The sequence below is a fragment of the Condylura cristata genome, unplaced genomic scaffold (genome assembly GCF_000260355.1).
Source record: "Condylura cristata isolate star-nosed mole 26May11 unplaced genomic scaffold, ConCri1.0 scaffold00033, whole genome shotgun sequence".
Taxonomy (NCBI): Eukaryota; Metazoa; Chordata; class Mammalia; order Eulipotyphla; family Talpidae; genus Condylura; species Condylura cristata.
In genome coordinates this window covers 12,310,698-12,324,830 of record NW_004567134.1, presented here as the reverse complement: position 1 = coordinate 12,324,830, position 14,133 = coordinate 12,310,698, and the positions used below count along the sequence as shown (strand labels likewise).

At 39.9% G+C, this 14,133-nt stretch overlaps 1 protein-coding gene across 1 annotated transcript in view; it reads right to left on the bottom strand.

Annotated features, from left to right (window-relative positions):
- Positions 1-13,816, bottom strand: part of KBTBD12 (kelch repeat and BTB (POZ) domain containing 12) — a 36,842-nt gene extending 23,026 nt beyond the window's left edge. Inside the window, exons 1-4 of the mRNA XM_012732193.1 lie at positions 13,689-13,816; positions 7,026-8,207; positions 3,610-3,880; positions 1,520-1,670 (exon numbers count right to left, since the gene is read on the bottom strand). Coding sequence (XP_012587647.1) covers positions 1,520-1,670; positions 3,610-3,880; positions 7,026-8,095 — 1,492 coding nt within the window. The 5' untranslated portion in view covers positions 8,096-8,207; positions 13,689-13,816. The remainder of the gene's footprint in view (positions 1-1,519; positions 1,671-3,609; positions 3,881-7,025; positions 8,208-13,688) is intronic.
- Positions 13,817-14,133: the final 317 nt, after the last annotated feature.

Below are 14,133 nucleotides of genomic sequence, written 5' to 3'. Positions count from 1 at the left end.
TTTCCAAATCATCAGCTTTCCTACCTGTGCAAGTCTTCTGTAACTTTGCTCACTTTTTGTCTGGTTATTCTATCAATTATTGATATCGGGTAGAAATCTAGCTCTTTAATTGCTTTTCGGAGAGGCTACTGACCACTTCACTTCCCCATAGCAAGAAGTCTTCTGTTTTTACTTAGCTTTTGACTTGCTAAATTCTCACTGCTGTGACATATTTTCTAGAAGGTTTAAAAATAAGTCTTATTCAACATTTGTTTTGTATTTTCAAGGGGAGGAGCAGTCAGATGATCTAGTCAGCTGTATGTAAGAGAGCTAGTACTATGTTATCCCACTTTTAACTACCTCCAACTCTAATGTGCTTGGTAGATTAGTCCTTCACTTCCAATTTGGATATTGTCTCTCCTTGGACCTATGACATAACATATTGTTGTAACAAAATATCAAACACATAGCCAGAGGAAAAAAATAATTGTAGTGAACCTCAAAACTGAGGTAATCATAAATTATGCTGCATGAAGTTCTTATTCTTAAAATCATAGAACTATTCACATTTGAGTGCATTAATTATTTGCTTCATGCAGTGCAAGCAGATAAGAGATAATGACTTCCCTTTCTGGAAAAAATCTATTCAATTGCTTGGCTGGCTTGCATTCCATACTTCACATTTTTCCTTTGCCATCACTTTGCTACCTTACATCTTCCCATGGCTTAGCCTGTCAGCCACCGATGCAGACAGCGTGGAATAGAGACCTGACATCGTCATCCTTTTACTTGTCTAGTTAGGCTCCTTCTTTATCTCAGTCTCGTTCTTTCCCATATTTATGAACAGAGGGCGGGAAGGTCATAGAGAATGATGTCGGACAACTGGAATGTGCTTAGAGGTGCCAAGGACTTAACAAAAGAGGAAAAATTAGGAGTGAAGGGTAGGGGAAACGTAGGGGATGTTCCAGAGTTGTTTCACTTGCTCACAGTTGTAGAAATGAGACAGTTTTTCACCAATCCTACTGGCCAGGGTAAGACCATACATACTTAAGAGATACAGAAAGTGCATTCAGATCAAAGTCATTAGATAACACCTGTCGAAAGTGGGTGGGTGCGGCCGAAGGAAGAGCACTGGCACAGTTGGTACTGTCCTACCTATGAGGCGTGTTCCTCTGTTGGCACAGAAAATCACCGTTGGTTGCAAAAACCATTGACTAAAACTGGCCAACGGCTTATTCCCATTTCACAATATTTTACTTAGTGGTTCTAGAGGGATGTATTGCTGCTGTTGTTGCATCCCCACTGACTTGAAAATTCCATAAAAATAACCTTGATTTTACTAAATTAATGGACTTTCACTTGACCTTATCACACTGTTCTCTAGAAAACAAGAAACAGAGAAAAATGTTTGGGCTGGTTATATATACATTTGAACTGGGGTGCAAGAGGAAGGAGAATTATTTCATTTTTACTGAGGCAAACTGCTGAACAAATAAATAAATAAAAGGAGTTAGAGTCTTTTAACTCTGTTTGTTCTTACCCAAGACATAAATCTCACTGTTGACTACAGCTGTGCTGAATCGGTACTTTGAGTATGTCATAGGTGCCTGCTCTGTCCACTTGTCTTGGCTGGGGTCATACCGCAACAGTTTGTTGCTTAATCGATCAGGTTCTTCATCAGGAAGATCCATCTGTATGAAATATGAGCCAATATTATCACACACCATGCAGAGATCTTCAGGGGTGCATAAATGCAATTAATCAAAGCAGCCGGCCAAGGAGGTAAGTAGGGTTAACGGTAGTTACGCGTTCATAAACACACCCAATCCCATGATTTGGGGTTATAAGCACACTGTCAGAATCAGAAGAATTTGTATTTTGTAATACTGAGGCTAAAGTGTCCCACCATAGCAAAAGAGAGATAGAGAGACAATTATAGCATTGGGGAAAAAAAGATACATTTAAACCAACTGCAAAGCCTAAAAATGAAACCAAGCTTTTAAAAATAAGTATTTAAAGTATAATTTCATTTTATCAAACTCTGTAGCACACAGCTGTAATAATATTTGTGAGAAACTAATGTGAATAATATATTAGGTATTTTTCTTCTTACAATTTCCTCATCCAGAGGAAAGAAAATTACAAAAACATTTTAGTGTTTTCATAGCGTAGTTTTACATGTAATTATAACGTATACAGGAATAATTTGAATTCAACTTTCAGGTTGCAGGGGTTAACAGGAATTATTTGCAGTTATTTCTATGCATTTATATATTGCATATATATACATGTTAATGACTAGAGATGGAAACCGAATGATGTATGTGGCTTCTCATAAACTTCAGCTGAAGCATTGCTTTTTGTCTACAATGCATCAAGGATTTTGATTTGAGGATGCTTAAGTGTCTTGTTTCTCTCCTTTGGATACAGGTATTCAGCACAGAAATACTTGCCACATTTATGAAAATTGTATGCCATTCAATGTGGCTGCATTAAGAGTTATATTCATAGGGTGCGCTTACAACTCCATGTCATTTTGCAATTTAACATAGCTACAGAATAGCAAAAGCGTTTTTATTCAATAAATATTCACATCACTTACTTAAAGACAAAAATGAACAAACATTGACTTTATTGTTTTCAGCAATAATTCCTATCTTAGTGAAAGAAAAGCTTCTAAGTTGTCTTTGCAGCTTATTCATGCCAAATTAACTATGCAGCGGATAGTTCTGATAAAGCTTAATTACATGTACTTTTTCAGACATCAGCTACTAGCTGTGATTAAATCTGCACTATTTTTAGGTATTGAGCACAAATTTTAAAATGTATGAAACATGAACTGTTTTAAGTGAGGTACAGTACACTGTGGAGGGTGAAATGCAAATTTATAAAATGAAAGTAAAAACATCAGCTTTATTAGGAAGGAAATCTTGAGAAACAAGGCATGAGATGGGCAAAAATAAATTGACTTTATGTCATGGGGATGGACATAGAGCTAGTAAGGCCACTAGGCATGGGAGACTCGCCCGCAGAGAAGAGAAAGGTCCCGTGGCCCCCTCCACTGACTCTTCTGCTTGGGGTGCCAGCACTTTGCACCCCACACGTGTAGTATATTGACTTCGCCATCTGCTGATCCCCAGCAAAAGCATGGGAGTTTAAGATGACTTTATACCTTTGTGGAAATGACTGGGCTGTGTCAGGATGAGTACTCTGGTGTTCCGCTTAAGGGAAGAATTTTAAGTCTGAAAAAGATCTAAGAGCCACTTGCCTGAGGTCACAGTCATTACACAGACAGATCTAGGATGAGGATCTAGCTCCTGTGCCTCCAACTTAGATGCTTCCTACAGATAATCCTTCAGCGTGAGCATGGTCCACAATTAGCAGGAGTGGGAAAGATCATGCAGAACAGAGCACGGATCCTGAATGAAGTCGTGTCCATGAATAACACATTTTAGAATTCACTCTCTCAAGCCACTTTACCACTTTTAGACTGTAAGTTTAATATCTAATAAAATAGGAAGCATGTTGCCCAAACATCAAACTCTTAGTATTCAACATCCACAACTTTTTCAGCACAGCAGTCAGACTCTGCATAGCCATGGCAACCAGGTACCCAGGAAGCTCCTTAACCTGAGGGGTCCAGCCTCCAATCACGTAAAGTTTATTATTGACGGTCACTACAGCATGGCACGCCAACGGTAGTGGAAGGGGAGACACCCTTTTCCAACTGTCCCGTTCTACGGAATACTTGTCAACACAGTTTGTAATAAGATACTGGCTTTTAATTTTCGTCTGTCCTCCTATCACATAGAGGTCGTTATGAACACTGCCCAGAGCATAGAGCTCTCGGAATTCAGTTGTGCATAATTTTTCCCAGAACTGGTTTCCTCTGTCATGATACCTGCAAATTAATAGAGAAAGAGCCTAGGATTAGAGTCAATGTGGAAACACATTTCTCTTCCAACTAAAAACATAATTTGGTTCTTTTCATTCGAGAGGAAAAACATTAACAAAAGATAGGGTTACAGGCTTGTAGGTTGTTTTATATATTTACAGGGACTAATGAGCTAAATGTAATATGCATAGAAACAAACATATCTGCAGAATTTTAGGGAGAGTTTATTGGAAAAGTATAGATCATCCAGGACTCGACTTCATTTCCTAGTTCTAGAAGAGAAAATCAAGATTAGGAAAGTCTCTCATACAATAGCTTCTTATTCTGTGGAGTAGAAGTCTCACTTTAATACTAAAGAAGTTGGTTTTAGAGCAGAGACTTCTAAGGGATGATATGGGATAGGTAGAATTTAACAATTGTTCTTACATTTCTAAATGGCTCAGAACAGAGTCAAGAGTACCTATAGGTATAAAAGCCCATCTACAGGTGTCTGTAAGCATTAGCAGCTATTTCAGTCTACCAGCTTCCATGAGTAATTATGTCGGTTTGAAAAGAGGATTGGGAGGGAGGGAGGGACATAGGCTAGACCCCTTAATATCTTTAGAGTACAGCAGACCGACTGTCTCTGTGTGTGAATTACTGAGCATGTGAGCTTGACTATGCTTATGTCTCTTGATAATGGTTAAGTCTACTTTGGCCAACTCCTAAATTCTTCTCCAGAGATTACTCTTCACTTCAGGCTTGACAGGGAAGTTGGATGTTCCTTTTCTAGAGGGCATATCTGGCTTGTCACAAACTGGATGCAGTTATTTATTAAATTTTACAACTGTCTTCTAGTTAATTCTAGGTGGGAAATCAAAGTTCTTAGAATCAGCAGTGCTATTTTCACCACTATTTTTAACTGGACTGTTTTAAAAAAGAAAGGAGAGTCAGGCATGCATGTGTGGGAAGCCGCTGAAGTACTGCCAGTAAATGATTATAAAAATAGAACTAAAAACATGGATTTGGTTTTCTGAGACATAATATAAGAAAGTCAACAAGAACAAAATATATCCCGTACTGGTTAGGAAGTACAGGTTTGTGGATGACTTTTAATCTGATTTTTTGTTTTAACATTTTGAGTTTAAATATGCAGAGAAAATGCCCAGAGAAAACCATACAACTTATTGTTAGGAAAAATGTATATGACATAAAGAACAATGACAACGGCGTTCCAAGTTCACGGCAGTTGACAGTTTTAAGGTAGCACTCATATCCTCAGCAGCCTGTAAGCAAAGTACGGGAGCTAGAAAGGTGTATCTTTTTTTTTTTTTTTAAACAAATGACCTACTAAAGTACTTGTTTATTGCTTCTTTTAAATGAAGAAGACATATATCTGCATGGGAATTTAGAAGAGCATCTGAGCAAAGATAAAAGAGACAAGAAACAGAAATAAGATAGTAGGACTAGGCCCTCCCTGGTGGCGCAGCGGGTTAAAGCACTGCACTAAGAAGCTAAAGCCACTTCCACATGAGTTCGATCCCCAACTGCCCCGGAGGTGACCCACATGGCGGGGCAGACCTGACCCGCCTGCTGCTCCCCTCAGCAGTGTACTTCGTCGATCTGCCTGTTCTGCTCCCCACTCTGTCTCTGGTGAATCCTCTCACTGTCCCTGCACCTCTGGCCTGCACCCTGGCTCTGTATGAATAAATAAATAAATCTTTAAAAAAAAAATAGAAAAGATAGTAAGACTATACCACCTGATAATGTATAGCACACTTTCACAGGGCTGGCACTAAAGTAATGTTCAGTGGCACTACAAGACCTTAATTGTTAGACACCTGTTGGAAGTCTCGTTTCAGCCCAAAGACATGTTCTGTACAACGTTCTGTACCGGAGACTTCGAGGATAATTTTATCATTTATCTTGCTGCATTTTTTTCATGGCTGGAGATCATGGGAAGGGCAAATGATTCTTGTACCCTAATTCTGACTCATGTGGATTAGCAGGCTGAGGGGAAGAGAGGGAACCATGTGGTAGACAGCAAAGCTGGCTTTCAGGAAAAGGTCAGGAAGAGAGATGCTTGTGGGCGCAAACAGGAGGGTACTCTGACAGGGCAGACATGTGTTAAAATCAAATTCTGATGGTAGAATGGAGGACTGCCTTCACAAGGAAGAACAGTTAATTAAAAAACCCAAGGTTCCTGTACAAGGGGGTCTAAGACGGAAAGACGGGCAGCCAACCAACCAAGCACAAGTGTACAACAGGCAGTGTGGGCCTCGGAGAGCCGAGTCAGGAGGCCGGGGCTCCTCCTCCTGCGGGGAGGACCTCTAGCTCTCCAGCTGCCACTCAGCAAGGTGCTGGCCACCGGCGCCTGTTTGGACCACATTCCCCTCCCACCCCACAATACTGGGGTACATGTGTGAAAAGAGGGCAGGCCTACAGCTATAAGTAGAAGTAGGCCCCTCCTTTGCTTTATCTTCACTGTGGAGAAGAGTTACTTTCTGACTGGAAAAGTCTGAACCAACCCTGTCAGGAGGGAACTGAGATACTGAAGGAGAGCTATTTCAAGATTGAAGCATTCTAAGACCATGCTATTTTACACTATTGGAGGTTTAGGACATTGCTGCAAATTAAGGATACAGAATGAAAATGGATAACTAGCAAATTTTTATCAAGGAAAAAACTACTTTGTCAAAACACATCCTTAAAATATTCTTCTTGTTAAAAGTTATATCAAACTCTTTGAAAGCAAAGCAGTGTAGTATTGAGCTTTATCATATGAGTAAATAATGAAAACTAAGAATGAAAATGCACAGTGGAATCAAAACTCATGTATACTTATGTAAATTCAACTGTATGTTCTGAACAACTAAAGAGAGAGAAAAACAAGTTTGAAATTATTTACTATGAATTTCTCATGCACACTACTCTATACTTATAAATTCATTATAAATTTCTCACATATGCTGTAGTAACAATACACTTAGGGTCTTCTAAACATGTATACACAAGCTCGTATTCTGTGTACCTTTTGTGCGGGAGACTGACAGGGTATAACTTTGATTATATGCAATCTAAGGTTTGGCCATTCTTTCAGCTACACTTTCTTCTACTGTTGCTAATGTCAAAGCAAGATAATTCAGACACATTTAGAAATACAGATACAAACCTGTAGACTTCAACATTCCTATTCTTTTGTCTCGAGAGTTTAGCGGCACTTGCCTCCCCTGCCACAATGATCGTGTTGTTTTCCATGACAACACCAGTGCACACGGTTCCTAAGCCCTCCCCATACTTGGGAGAGGAGATGAAGTAGGTCTTCCGCAATGCGGGATCATAACAGAAACTGGCTTCCCCATAGTTCCTGCGTCTTGACCTGATTCCTGAGGAGTTATTGCCAATGCAAAGCAGAAGACTAGTAGTCTCCATGCCATAACGGAGATTCAGGCGGTGCTGCTGGGGTGTCTTGATGGCTTTGAAAGCATTCTGAATTATGTCGATGCAATCTGCATTACATAGAAGCATTGTGTTCCTTTTTAGGGCTTGTCTCAAAAAAGAAGGATTCACAAGTTCCAATCTGACTTGCTTCAGAAGCTCGGCAAGATGCTCTGCGCGCAATTCTTGATTGTGATTGACCCACCGCAGGACTAAGTCCAAGATGCTCTCCTCTCTGGATATGTTAAGGTCATCTGATTTAATAAGTGTCATAAATTGGTGCACTTCAATGTCCAGTATTTCTTCATGCAAGCTCACCTCAGCAAAGTGCTGATATAAATATTTCTTTGATTGATCGCATAAATCTTCAGCTCCAATCTGCTTTGCAAAATGATAGATCCCTACACAGTTGGAAGCATCCATATGGTCCATCATGTATTTCTGACACACACTGAAGACGTCTTCCATCTGCATAAAATAGGCAGCCATGGCCACCGTCTGCACATTGGTGTTGCTGATCTCCAGAGCTGCACTGTACATGTAATTTAGTATCACGGCCACACTTTCTGCTGTGATGTCATAGAGGATGACTTCCCTCTGAGTGCACTCGAGTAGTCCACAGGTGAACATCGCTTTGAAGTACGGACTAAATGCAGCCAGAACCAGTCTGTGGCAAGGAAATTTCTCCCCTTCTGCTATGAGTACCACGTCAATCATTTCTGCTAATTCTTTCATGTTCTTAATTTTTTGGAGTAAATTCAAGCTATGTTGGTATTTTTCTTTCCCCTCAATCTTGCACTCCATGATACTGTCTCCAGAGTTTCTCAATAAGTCTTTCCGAAGTTTAGCTTGATTCCTGAAGGGTTATTTCAACATCCGATGACTCACAAAGCAGTAGAGATGTCACAGAAAAGTCCTGGGAGGAAGATAAGAAGCAGTTGTCTTCTAAGAAAAAACTCTATCATTTAACTAGACAGCACTATTTTTTTTCACTTTTTTTTTATTTTATAACAGTTTATTTTGACATCATTTTGTACATTTTTTTTCCATCTCAATTGTAATCCCCGCGGGTTTCCCATCACCATGTCACCCGTGTGCCATCACCATAATCCCGTGCATTTCCCTCCCCACCCCCCCGTTTTTGATCCCATTCCCCACTCCACCCCCACAAAATGTCTTTGGTATATGGTTGTTCATTATTTTTGTTATTTTCTCGCCTGGTCCATTATACTCCTGCTATGAGTGAAACCATCTGGTATTTTTCTTTCTCTTTCTGGCTTATCTCACTAAGCATGATCTTTTCCAGCTCCATCCAAGTTGCTGCAAAAGACATGTGTTTCTCTTTTTTGGTTGCTGAGTAATATTCCATTGCATGTATGTACCACATCTTTTTAATCCAGTCATCTACTTTTGGGCACTTGGGCTGCTTCCATGTTTTTCCAATTATAAATAAAGCAGCAATAAACATGGGGGTGCAGGTATCTTTTTCAATCAGTGTTTTTGTATCTTTTGGGTAGATACTTAGGAGTGGGATTGCTGGGTTGTAGGGAAGCTCCATGTTTAGCAGTTTGAGGAACCTCCAAACAGTTTTCCATAGTGGTTGTACTAAGTTGCATTCCCACCAGCAGCTAGACAGCACTATTTTTAAGAAACATTTAAAAAATACATCTTATTCACTCCAAACAGAGTAGTTGGATTTTTTCTCTTATATGTGCTTAACTTCAGTCTACTTTTGTTTCTAAAGATGTTGCTGATTGTATAAACAGTAAATTACTAACTACTGACGTTTTTCTGTCCCGCAGCAGAGATTTCTCCAGGAGAGCTGAAAAGTCCTCCCTCCCAGGGTGAATGAAGAGGGAAGTGGCAAGATGGGCACAAGCGGGAAGCCCACTGCCAGTAATGAGGCACACAAGGCCCATTGGCAGAGGCTGTGGGGTGCTGAACAATCTTCTCTCTGGGGAGGTGCAATGTCACCCCAAAGGTATGTGTGCCTCCACAGAAATCATGGTGGGGACAGTGTAAGATGGTTGAGGAAAAAATTCTGTATCCACTTTCCTGAGGGACAATACTCCAAGACAGGGAGTATCCTGATGACGGCTTGGGAAAGCTCCACCCAGTCAGCCGCTTGGAGAATCACATGTGCAGCCAAACACACCAAGACTTGCTAAGCTTAGCAAGCATGCGACAGTCATCCCTGTTTCTTTCCTCCCTCCTCACTCAGCTTCTTTTGGTTCCCTGTTTCCTAGTGGCAGAGACTGAAGCACTTCTCACTTGGAAAAGTCTAATTAAAAGTCTGTTTCAGCTAGCTGTCTCAGCTTCCCTTTCTCTTGGGAGGTGGAAGGAAGGTTCAAGGAAGCTAATTAGCTGGTGTGATTTAAAGAAGGACATTCCTACAATCAGAGACCTTAACGTGATGAGCGACTGCCCTCCTTTCTAGTTTGACTTGGCTCTATGTTGCATGCAATTAGAATAATTCTGGTAGAAAAGTCAGTGTTGGGAATTTAGAGAGCAGGGGAGGTGATAATCTCAGTAATGTGAAAGCAAAATTTATTAGCCATCTTTATGGCTTTTAGACCTTCTCTAAGTTTCTGTTGTAATCCTGGAAAGGATCAGAAATCTACTGTCTTAAGGAGACACGGCACTTTTTTCAGCGTGGAGTTCAAGTTCATTTTAGGAAACAAGTGTTAAGCACGGTAAGAATGTTTAATTATATAACGGCAACTATAAAACCTAGAAAACATGCTGAAATGTGTGGAATCATGACGAGTAGCTGACCTTAGAATCTGTATACTTGGAATCAGATGAAACCCTCCTTGCTGCATTTTATGGCATTAATGGCTCGGTTTTATTTCAATAAAAGCTTGAGACTATCTTTGCAAGGACTTGTGAGCCATTGCCTTTTGCTTTTATTTGCTTTAGATTTCTTACAAAGGGAATCCAATTATAGGTAATTGAGAGGTCATTATATTTCTGAACTTCTTTACAACACATTTTGACTAGTCTAAATCACATTATGTAGGCTTCTTTATACATAAACACATCAATCAACTTTATAGATGACAGCTGTTACTTTGAGCTGAGAAGCATACAAACTTTCTTATAAGGAAGAATGTATAAAAAAGGTCTATTATTCCATTTGTACTGATAACAAGAATTCCTTAAAGAATACCGTGCTTTCAACGCTAGAGGCCAAACTAACTCAAGACCTAACAATATATAATCTGTGTTGCACAAATTGATTCTGCCCGTTAAGCACAGAAGGAACCATGGATAGCTGTAGACACATGAGTGTGGACAGGAAATGTCCACATAATGTTCTATAACAAAATGTTCTATGGATACTGGAACCCGAATTTTCCTATATTTTCACATGCCATCAAGTAGTGCTTTTCTTTTTTTTTTTTTTTGGAAGATTTATTTATTTCTGCATACAGAGCTGGGGGACAGGCCAGAGGTGCAGGGGCGGTGAGCGGCTTCACCAGAGACAGAGTGGGGAGCAGAACAGGCATATCGACGAAGTACACTGCTGAGGGGAGCAGCGGGTGTCAAGAGAGGTCTGCGGCGCCATGTGGGTCACCTCAGGGTGGAGATTCAACTCATGCTAAAGTGGCTTTAGCTTCTCAGTGCTGTGCTTTCACCCACTGCGCCACGAGGGAGGGCCCTTCTTTTGGGTTTTAAAAGCCACTGAAAATTATAAAGTTCATTCTCGCTTATGGGATATACTATGACAGGCAGCAAGTGGCCAACTCTTGCCCTGTGATATAAATAAACACCATTTTCTAGATTAGCAGTGGAATGACCATGTCTGGGAGCTGAATCTCTATTTATTTAAATTCAGGAGAAGGGTTTTGAGGAAGGGAAGGGTCAGATTCTTTTTTTTAAAAGATGATTTAGTTGTCCACAGGGTTCCCAAATATGAATCCATTTTTTGAATAAATATTTTACTTGGATGCAGTTTCTCTGCTCTGAACTTTGACTTCCACAACAATAAAAATACCTTCAAAACAGAAATAACTGTTTCAGACATTCTGAAGAAATATTTATGGATTTAATGGACACATATACTTATTAAGTATCTCTTCCTTCCAATTACCTTTTATAGAATTCCTGAAAAGCTACTCTAATTGCTATGAATTCAGACCAAATAAGGCTGCTGGTGGAAATACTGAGAAATACCCAGGCAGTTAAATTAGTCATCATACTTAAAAAAAAAATTCTCAGCATTGTTTCTTGTCTATACAAGATAGAGAAGAACTGGATTTGCAGATGATGGCTTGAAGCGAGAGAGGCCTGGGTTAGAATCTCAGGTTAACCAGTTACTTACTGAAATCTTAAAATGATTTAACATTTCTAAATCTTGATTCCCTCTCTTGGGGATAAGGTATATGAATAAAGTAATCAGGTCAGTCCTTGGCATGTAAGGGCTCATTACATGGAGATTACTGTTAGTTTCCACTGGTGTAGCTAGTGTTGCTCAGAAGGTAGAGGCCTGGACCTGCACCAGTGTTCACTATCTAGAAACACAAGTGAGTTTCTTAGCTAATTTCAGTTTTCTCAGTTGGGACTGATTCTGAGAATTAGGTAATATTGGGGTGCATTACATAGGCCATACATGTACAGTGTTTGGGTGCATGTGTGAACTGCCTGTGGGTGCAGTAAAACAGAGCTGACAGTAACTTCCTCCTTGTAGTGAGACGACAGGGGACGTTCTTCTCTGACCAGCGAGACAAAATTGTACCAGTGTTCTCATCGATATCCATGGGAAGTTATTCTCTACTCCCATTTACGGAAGGCTGATTTGGTGCATTTATATTAATAGTGCCCATAATAATGGAGAAAAGAGTAGCAAAGATAAGTAAAAAAGCACAAGAAGAGAGCCTAATTATTTTGCAGACAGATCCAGCATGCAGTTATACCCATGTCAGTTACGTTTAGTTTGGAGAAACGGACTGCTGTAAATTTTAATGTGGCACGAAAATGTCAATTTCCTTACACTGCCTATGTTTTGGCTTTGCATTGTTTGATTTTATAATCTTTCCATTATGTTGAAAGTTGTTTTTTCCTAAATACTGATTGATACCTGATCATGTCTTCATTTCTTTGAAAAGTTTCCATATTTGAAAGTTTAAATTCATAGCAGGATTGTTTGAAATAGAATTTGGAAATAACCCCCAAATCCATTAACAGACAGATTTCAATTCATTCACTCAAGAGGATCATGTATAAATATAAAAATACAAATGAATTAGAATTACAAGTATCATGGATGAATTTCGAACAATAAGGTGTGAAAAAGACTGTAAAAAAGATTCATACCACTAATAACATGTTTTAAACAATGTATGTATTCAAATAGCTATCAGTGATATGATATAGTACACAAACAAATGACGATACGGTAAAAGGTACATGAGATTTTTTTCTTTTTAAATACTATACTTGGAATTTTCTGTAAGCTTGAAATCATATAAAACTAAAGTTAAAAATGTATATATTCCTGGGCCCTCCCTGGCGGCACAATGGGTTAAAGTGCAGCACTACGAAGCTAGTCCAACCACTACAGTGTGAGTTCAATCCCCGGCCAGGGAGGTGACCCACAGGGCCCAGCAGACTTCTCCTGACCCTCCCGCTGCTCCCCTCAGCAGTGTACTTCGTTGATCTACCTGTTCTGCTCCCCACTCTGTCTCTGGTGAATCCTCTCACCACCCCTGCACCTCTGGCCTGTACCCCAGTTCTGTATGCATAAGTAATTTTTTTTTTTAAAATTATATATTCCGGGCCCTCCCTGGTGGCTCAGTGGGTAAATGCAGCACTAAGAAGCTAAAGCCACTTCAACATGAGTTCAATCCCTGGCCCTGGAGGTGACCCATATGGTGCGGCAGACCTCTCCTGACCTGCCCGCTGCTCCCCTCAGCAGTGCACTTCATCGATCTGTCTGTTCGGCTCCCCACTATGTCCCTGGTGAATCCTCTCACCTTCCACATCTCTGGCCTGTACCCCAGTTCTGTATGAATAAATAAATAAATCTTAAAAAAATTATATATTCCTTAATATATACAATGATAATGGAATATAAAGAAATGCAGGGTAATCATCAAGTTTAGGATAGTGTTTGTCCTAGGAGGCAGGAAAGGTGACAAGGAGTCACCTGCATAATTAATATTTAACTTCACCAGCTACGTGGTGGATACCTAATATATACGTTATGACCTTTATGCCTTTTTGCTTGTTTAAACATTGCATAAACTACATTTAAAATGAAAAACTATCTTACCAATGATAGAACTATATATGAGGGAGGGTGAGAGAGAAGGCGCAGATACATCATGGATTTTCCTTTTAACCTGTCAAAGTATAGGCAGTAATTGGAAAATACAAAAGCCTACAACCTACTTACCCAGACTGAATGATTTGAGAACTGTGGCTTGTCGCCCTCCCTCCTCCTCATTTTCCTCGGCGTTCGTCTGTAAGAGGAGGAAGGGTGAAATGATTCCTACTTCTGCTTTGATGAGAAAAGAAGTCACTGGTCTCACAGACTTCATGAGAGAAGTTACTGATTTAGTGGCTATTTTTTTCCCTGTAGAAATGTTCAGGAGGGTTAGTAATTTAGTCATAACATGAAATGATAGAGTCGACAGATGACTTAAATTTCATTGATGAAAAAACTGAAGGCTGAGAAGTGACTTGGCTGGGGTGCTGAAATTCAGTCTGCCTAAAACTCTTCAACCGACTGGCTGGCACGCTAGGGAAGGTCAGATTGTGATACCAGAAAATAATGTTCTCGTTTCAATGTTAAAACAGAACCCTTATGTAAGTTGGTAACAAGCATGTATAAGGTCACT